Source organism: Rutidosis leptorrhynchoides, chromosome 9 (genome assembly GCF_046630445.1).
Source record: "Rutidosis leptorrhynchoides isolate AG116_Rl617_1_P2 chromosome 9, CSIRO_AGI_Rlap_v1, whole genome shotgun sequence".
Lineage (NCBI taxonomy): Eukaryota > Viridiplantae > Streptophyta > Magnoliopsida > Asterales > Asteraceae > Rutidosis > Rutidosis leptorrhynchoides.
In genome coordinates this window covers 285,898,492-285,907,935 of record NC_092341.1, presented here as the reverse complement: position 1 = coordinate 285,907,935, position 9,444 = coordinate 285,898,492, and the positions used below count along the sequence as shown (strand labels likewise).

Below are 9,444 nucleotides of genomic sequence, written 5' to 3'. Positions count from 1 at the left end.
CATGCGATCACATGGCCAGCTGGGGAGGCTCATATTTGGTTGTTTTCTTCTGCCGACGGTTTTATAAATAATATAATATATTAAATAATTATAAGAATTATTTAAATATTATATTATATTTATGTGCATAGTTGACTTGTAATTTTTAGTCCGTTGCGTCGAGCGTTGAGAGTTGACTCTGGTCCCAGTTCCGGATTTTCAAACGTACTTGCGTACAATTTAATATCTTGTACTTTTTGTTTTGAATCTTGTACTCTTGTAATTTTGAGACGTTTCTTATCAATAATTGGAACCTCATTGATTGTATTTTGTACTTTTGAGCTTTTTGGTCGTTTGCGTCTTCAATTCGTCGAATCTGTCTTTTGTCTTCACCTTTTATTATTTAAACGAATATCACTTGTAAATAGAACAATTGCAACTAAAAGCTTGTCTTTCTTGAGGAATAATGCTATGAAATATATGTTCGTTTTTAGCATTATCATCAACTCAAATTTGTCATAAAAACTTGCTTATAGTTAAATATGACAACTCCACTCAAATTTCGGGACGAAATTTCTTTAACGGGTAGGTACTGTGACGACCTGGAAATTTTCGACCAAATGTAAACTTAATCTTTATATGTTTCCGACACGATAAGCAAAGTCTATAATCTTGAGTCTTAAAAAGTTTTGAAAACTATATTCATGTAATCAACTACCATTTGACTGCGCCCGACGATTCATGAATAACTAATTGTAAATAGATATATATACCTAAAAATATAAATATATATAAATTTGAAATAAAATTTGAAATATTATATTAATTAGTTATTAGAATGAATTTTGTAAAATAAAATAATATATGATATAATAAAATTTATTATTAAAAATAAATTTATATTTAGATATAAAAGTTTATCGAATATATTTTTTAATCAATTATGATAATCGGTTGACGTTTCGTTAGTGTTCATATAAATCTAATACGAAATTATGGAAATTTAAAATAAATAAATTAGTCCGTAAATAGATTACGGAGATTATAGGTTTGACAGAAATATGTTTACCTTTTTAGTTTAAATTGTTGTACTCCGGACATATCACTTAGAACTAAAAATAAATATTAGATGAATCTTTTTGATCAGGTTTCATACAGTTAATAACCAGAATAAATAAATGGACTTATTGTAAGAATTGGAGATTTATCCGAAGACTTTTATATGTTAATGTTTAGCAATGGACACGATATAATACGTCGTGGATTGAAAGTAGGACAAGAGGCAGGCGGCTAACTATTTGACCCACTATAATCCGTGACTTTTGTTTGGATTACTGATCTTGTTTTCTTGTATATGTAAACCTTATAAGAATATAATTATATATTTATACATATAGAGTTATAACCACACATACCAACATTAAATAAGGAGACCACCACAACCATCATTTAATCTCCTTTAACTCTAATCACCACCGGCACCTTCTCCTGCAGTCAGACCACCACCACATAGCCACCTCTACCATCACAAAACTCCACTGGACACCATCTCTCACTCCCTCGTTTCTCCCTCTTTCTCTAAACTTTTAACTTTGAGCCACCATCTAACCGGCCACTATACTCCATGCTACACCCGCCATCACTTACTAACATCACCACCAAGAACCACCTTATTCTTTTCTCTCTCTCTCTCTCTCTCTATATATATATATATATATATATATATATATATATATATATATATATATATATATATCTCACTCTATCCATATCTCTCTTAATATGATAAAAATCACCACCTGCCACTATTTCAGTTTCGAACCATGAACAAACCACACTTGTACAAACTGCTGCAGTGCAGCATATTTTTTTGTTGATAATTCCTGTAAGAAATAAAGAGATGATAGAAATTATTGATGATACAATAAAGATGATGCAAATAGGATAATTTGGCAGACAATTACAAATGGTACGTTATCTTTATTCAAATAAACTAATACAATAACAACTAAATTGGAATCTATCGGTTAGTGCAATAAATGGCTGGCATGTTCCGTTTTCCTTTTGTCCCTAGCCGAGAAGTTATACAGGATACCGGATCCCACACCTAGAATTCTATATAAGTGTAATTATCTATTATATTACTGATTAGGTGATGTTGACAGAAACTTAATATCAAATACGAGCCTTGAATCCTTTTATCCGAATAAAAACACTTGTAACATTGGGCTGTTATGAATCTGTTTCCAAAATCGGCTAATGGACTTATTTATCTACATAAAAAGGGACTAAGTTCTTGGGCTATGATAAATGGGCTATTTTGTATTGAGTTATTTGATCAAGGTAATTAATAGTTTAAGTGAGCCATAATTCTTCTTCATATACAAAATGAATATGTATTAAGATGATGGCTAAGGATAATGATATATAATAATGATGATGATACGAGATTACGGAGATAATCAAAGGAGGATGGACGATGACGCTGTGATTACGATGATGAGCAGGTTTTGAGTAGGATTAAGATAATGATAGTAATACCATGATTATGATATGATTAAGATATGATGATGATGGTTACATATGATATACGATGATGATGGTTAACATTGAAGAAGAGAAAAGGAATCAATCATTTACGGGTACACTAACTGGATTTTGGTTTGGAACATGGGCCGTAAATAAGATAAATGTTGGGCCAAAGTCTTCCCTAGTTGTAGGGCCGAGACTTTTAATTATTGGGCTAGCTAATTGGACTCCTATTTTGGCAGCCTGTTTATGTTCTTATTAGAGTCTTTATTGGACTTCTAAAACAGATATTACCAGATGATGGAATATTATTGATCATATGGATAATACAGTGGAGTGACGGGATATATAATGATCATTTATTGATGATGGTAATAATTAGGATAGATGATCGTATGATTATGATTTTAAGGGAAGACGATGATGATTAATGGTTAGGTTATGTAATAGAAATGATGAGGATGTAAGATCATGAATGGTGATAATCACAGGGTGAACACGAATTAGATGATGATACTGGACGATTACAGTAAATGAAAATGTTAATGGTGATTAGGATGATATAATGAAAACAGAAAATTAAGTTAAAAGGAATTAAAATCCTAATAATAATAATAATAGAAAAACTGAAATGGAGGAGTGGTCTTGGAGTTTAACGGATTAGCGGGACGTCGCGAGTTTAAACCCGGACTTGGGAAAATTTTTTAAGGACTACTCCTTTGAGGTAGCTACTACTAATACTCTCATTATCATTATTTTCAATATTATTATTATTATTATTATTATTATTATTATTATTATTATTATTATTATTATTATTATTATTATTATTATTATTATTATTATGAACATAAGTATTATTATCATTAAAAATTATTATCATTATTATTATTATCATTATTTTTATTACTAGTATTATCATTATTATTATTTTTACAACAAATAAATATTATGCATATAAAATTTTACTTATAATAATATTATTACATATAATAAACATATTTTTTTATATAAACATTCATATATAACAAATGATGTATTTTTAATATAATATTAATCATATATAAATATTAATATAACTATATAAATATTAGTCATTTTTAAAGATACATACAAATTAAATATATATATAATATATAATTTAAGATATAATAAATTTGTTCGATTACAAATATATGTGTTAATATATATAAATGATATAGGTTCGTGAATCCAAGGCCAACCCTACATTGTTCAGTTGTTTAATACCGTCATATGTATTTATACTACAAAATACAGTATTGTGAGTTTCATTTGCTCCCTTTTTAAATGCTTTTGCAACATATATTTTTGGGACTGAGAATACGTGCGCTGCTTTTATAACTGTTTTACGAAATAGACACAAGTACTTAAAACTAGATTCTATGGCTGGATTATTAAACTGAATATGTCCATTTTTAGTCTGGTAATCTAAGAATTAGGGAACAGACACCCTAATTGACGTGAATCCTAAAGATAGATCTATTGGGCCCAACAAGCCCCATCCAAAGTACCGGATGCTTTAGTACTTTGAATTTATCATGTCCGAAGGGAGTCCCGGAATGATGAGGATATTCTATATGCATCTTGTTAAGGTCGGTTACCATGTGTTCACCATATGAATGATTTTTATCTCTATGTATGGGATGTATATTGAAATATGAAATCTTGTGGTCTATTAAAATGATGGAAATGATTATTTATGTTAAACTAATGAACTCACCAACTTTTTGGTTGACACTTTAAAGCATGTTTATTCTCAGGTATGAAAGAAATCTTCCGCTGTGCATTTGCTCATTTTAGAGATATTACTTGGAGTCATTCATGACATATTTCAAAAGACGTTGCATTCGAGTCGTTGAGTTCATCAAGATTATTATTAAGTCAATTATAGTTGGATATATTATGAAATGGTATGCATGTCGTCAACTTTCAATGAAATGAAAGAATGTCTTTTAAAAACGAATGCAATTTTTGTAAAATGTATCATTTAGAGGTCAAGTACCTCGCGATGTAACCAAATGTAATGCATTCGTCCAGATGGATTAGGACGGGTCATGAAACCTCAACCGCGTGGTTGCACCTCAAACGTATGGTCACTCGTACGAGTGACCTGTCTGAAGTGTGGGAGCTGTTAGAACATTCCAGCTCGCTGTTTTTTTTTGCCATTTTGACCTAAAAACTCGATTTTTGCAAGTTTTGATCAATCCAATGACCTAAGAACACTATATAACACATATATGATCTATTTCTAACCTCAAACAAACATCACAAACACATTCAAAGCAAGAATTGATCATCAAAAGCTTACTTTTACAAAACCCACATAAACCCATTTGAATTCACCAAAATCTGAGATTTTTACCTTGTTTTGATGCTTGAAATCACTACAATCTGATGAACGAAATTACTAGCTTCGAATTACACTTCTTGATTTTAAAGATTTGAGAGCAAAAAGGGTGTTTAGGGTTTCAATTTTGCTAAAATAGCAAGAAATGGAACGTACGGGTATATATCTATATTGGGTTTCTTCATTTTGAGGAAACCCTACTCCGTATAACACACGGGTATTTACCAATTATCTGAAATAGATGAGGGTATCTAGAAGTCATCAACTCCTCGGTCTCCCATATCAGATTGGTGCCTAAACTATTCTTCCATTCCACAAGCACCATTGGAATCTGCTTCTTGCGTAATCTAGTCACTTTTCTGTCGACGATCCTCACTGGTTCTTCCACCAATTTCTTACTTGAATCTACTTTCAGATCTTGGAGCGGAAGAATTTGATTTTCATCGTCCACTTTACACTTACGAATATAGCAGATGTTAAACGTGTCATGAATACCTGCTAAATCTGCGGGGAGATCTAACACTACAGTTTGATCGTTCAGCACTTGACGAATTCTAAAAGGACCAATGTATCTCGGAGCTAGTTTTCCTCGTTTACTGAATCGAATTACACCCTTCCACGGTGACACTTTTAAATACACTCGTTCACCCATAGTAAACGTCATCGATCGTCGACGAGGATCTGCATACATCTTTTGTCGATCTCTAGCAGCTTTCACCTTTTCACGTGCGATAGCCACTTTTTCTGCAGTCTGCTGCACAATCTCTGGACCCGCAAACTGTTTCTCACCTGCCTCCAACCAACACGATGGAGTTCGACACTTTCTACCATACAACATTTAATACGGCGGCATGCCAATACTTGAATGATAGGAGTTGTAGTAAGCAAATTCGATCAATGGTAGATGATTATCCCACAATCCACCATATTCTAACACACAAGCCCTTAACATATCCTCTAAAGTCTGAATAGTTCGTTCACTTTGACCGTCAGTCTGAGGATGATAGGCTGTACTAAGGTTGACACGAGTACCCAAATTTTCTTGTAGACTATTCCAGAAACTAGACACAAATCGGGAATCTCTATCTGACATAATAGACAATGGTATCCCATGTCGCGATACTATTTCATTCAGGTACAACTGAGCTAATTTGGTCAACGAAGCTGTTTCACTAGTAGCTAGAAAATGCGCACTTTTGGTTAAACGGTCCACTATTACTCAAATCATATCATTTCCTTTCTGGGTTCTGGGTAGTTTTGTCACAAAATCCATGGTTATATGTTCCCATTTCCACTCTGGAATCTCTAATTGACGCAAAGACCCATACGATCTCTGGTGTTCTGCTTTCACTTGGGTGCAAATATGACACTTTTCCACGTATTGCGCGATGTCTGCTTTCATAGTTGGCCACCAATATAACACTTTCAGATCATGGTAGATTTTTGTACTACCAGGATGCACGGTTAATCTCAATTTATGTGCTTCATTTAAGATTAAATCCCTCAATCCACCAAGTAACGGCACCCAAACTCGTTCATGATAAGTCTTTAATCCTCGAGAATCATTCATCAATTCTTCTTTTCTTTTCATCATTAACTCAGATTTAAAATGTTCATCTTGCAATGCTTCGAGTTGAGTTATCTTTAGTCGATCCACTAAATCAGACACAATCTCAATTCGCATAAACTTTACACTGTCAGCGGATTTCTTACGACTTAATGCATCAGCCACAAAGTTTCCCTTGCCAGGATGATATCTGATCTCACAGTCATAATCTTTAATTAGTTCTTTCCACCGTATCTGGCACATGTTCATCTCTTTCTGCGAAAAGATATACTGTAAACTTTTATGATCGGTGCAGATAACACAATGCGTACCATAAAGATAATGCATCCACAACTTTAATGCAAACACTACTGCAGCCATTTCTAAGTCATGTACTGGATAATTCTCTTCACTTGTTTTTAACTGTCGAGACGCATACGCAATTAAACGACCTCTTTGCATTAATACACAACCCAAACAGGATAAGGACGCATCGCAATACACAATGAAGTCGTCGGATCCCTCGGGTAAGGCTAACACTGGCGCTTGACACAACAAACTTTTCAAAGTCTGAAACGTAGTTTCCTGTTCATTACCCCACTGAAAAGACACATCCTTTCTAGTTAACTTTGTCAAAGAACTTGCAATCTTTGAAAAATCTTTAATTAACCGTCGGTAGTAACCGGCCAATCCTAGGAAACTCTTGATTTCTGTCAGATTCTTTGGTGAATTCCAATTCATCACAGCTTCAATTTTAGACGGATCCACTTTTATACCTTCTGTACAGATAACATGACCCAAAAATTGAACTTCACGTAACCAGAACTCACACTTGGAAAACTTTGCATACAATTGTTCACGTTTCAAAAGTTCCAACACTTGTATTAAATGCTCAGCATGCTCGGATTCGGTTTTGGAGTACACTAAGATGTCATCAATGAACACGATAACAAACTTATCCAAAAACGGTTTACATACCCTATTCATGATATCCATAAAAATTGCTGGAGCGTTGGTTAACCCAAACGGCATCTCTAAGAACTCATAATGACCATAACAAGTACGAAATGCATTCTTAGGAATGTCAAATTCGGCAACACGAACCTGGTGATATCTCGAACGTAGATCTATTTTTGAAAAGAACGAAGCTCCTTGAAGTTGATCAAATAAGTCTTCTATTCTAGGAAGCGGATACTTATTCTTCACTGTTCTTTTATTTAGTTCACGATAATCTATACACATTCGGAGCGTACCATCTTTCTTTTTCACGAATAACACTGGTGCACCCCACGGCGAAGAACTCGGACGAATGAACCCGTGGTCTAACAGTTCTTGAATTTGGGACATCATTTCATGAATTTCTGACGGAGCTAATCTATACGGAGCTTTAGCAATCGGCGTACCCCCTGGCACTAACTTGATCTTATATTCAACTTCCCTAATTGGCGGTAAGCCTGGCAATTCATCGGGGAACACTTCTGGATATTCAAACACCACCGGAATATCGAACACTACTTTCTTTTCCTTCTTTACATCGATCACATAGGCTAAGAAAGAATCACAACCCTTGGCCAAAGATTTCTAAGCTTTCATCATCGACAATAATGGACAACGGAACTCGCCGCGATCACCACGAGCCACTACCCATTTCCCACCAGCCACCGGAAAAGAGATAATTTTCCTATCGCACTTAATACTGGCCTTATGTTCACTAAGCCAATTCATGTCTAACACTACATCAAAGCTTGGTATAGGCATCACTAAACAAGTCACAGGGAAAATACTACCCTCTATGTCAATAGTAATTCCAGAAACAAACTTTGTGACTGGAACAGTTCTACCATCACCCACTTCGACACTTAAGGGTTCATTTAATACACTAATAGGCACATTTAACTTAGCACAAAATGTAGTTGACATAAATGAGCGATTTGCTCCACAGTCAAATAGTACATGAGCCAACACAGAATTTACTAAGAACATACCGGTGATTGCATCGTCAGTAGCAGTGGCAGCATCTACTGACATCTGAAAGGCTCTAGCTTCAGGTGGTGGAGGATTCTTGCGCTTCTGCCCGACAGAGGAAGCAGATGATCCCCCAGCTAACACAGCACGTACCCCTGACCCGGACTCCGCCCCAGAATAACTCTTTCTTGAAGCCGGACACTCTGCAGATCTGTGACCCTCTTTATGACAGTTCCAACACACATTATTCTTAAATGAACAATCTTGAGGCTCCTGTCCTACTATACCACAACGTAAACAACGTTTTGTCAAGGTTGTACACTGCCCACTATGTGAAGACTTACACATTCTACACCATGTCTTCTCACCACTTAACACTGATCCACCCTGGCTCGATTGCCCTTTTAGCTTAAACCGACTTGATTTCTTTGCTTGCTGGCTAGACTGACTTGCCCCTGGTTTCACTTGCGACACACTTTCAGTTTTCACACTTCTGGCCGCCTTAATGTCACTTTTAGTTACCTTTGCCAACATATGCGCTTGTGACAAAGTAGTAGCAAGTCTTGCAATCGTGCGATATTCAGGTCGCAAAATTTCTACAAATCATTGCACTCTGGACTGTTCGTCAGGTATCCATTGATGCACAAACCTTAACTTGTCCATAAACTGCTCAAATGCTTCATCGACTATCATTTCTTCAGTCATCGCCATTTGCATGAACTCTTGCTTCAATCGATTAATATCAAATGCGGTGCAGTACTGCTCTTGGACCTTTACAGCAAATTGTTCCCATGTGACCTGATTGAGTTTCTCTTCGAACAACGGAGTAGTAATTGTATCCCACCAAACCATAGCTCTATTCTTTAACAGTCGGCTGGCATAAGTTACCCGCAATTCTGGTTCACATTGACAGACTTTCAATGCCCGTTCCACTTCCCTTAACTAATTCATTGTTACAATCGTATCGCGATGACCTGAATACTCAGAGGGCTTGCAGTCAATAAACTGCTTGAAAGTACACTTCTTCTTCTCCTTTACCACTTGCTGAAACATAGGA

The 9,444-nt window shown here is 35.1% G+C and overlaps 1 protein-coding gene across 1 annotated transcript; it reads right to left on the bottom strand.

The window, feature by feature from the left end:
* Positions 1–1,784: 1,784 nt before the first annotated feature.
* On the bottom strand, positions 1,785–9,239 carry LOC139868830 (uncharacterized). The gene is made up of 8 exons (XM_071857173.1): positions 9,037–9,239; positions 8,054–8,949; positions 7,709–7,969; positions 7,401–7,456; positions 6,644–7,022; positions 6,205–6,532; positions 5,199–5,700; positions 1,785–1,862 (listed from the first exon to the last, which is right to left on the bottom strand). The coding sequence occupies exons 1-8, from the start codon at positions 9,237–9,239 to the stop codon at positions 1,785–1,787; spliced, it is 2,703 nt and encodes a 900-aa protein (XP_071713274.1).
* Between the last annotated feature and the right edge of the window lie 205 nt (positions 9,240–9,444).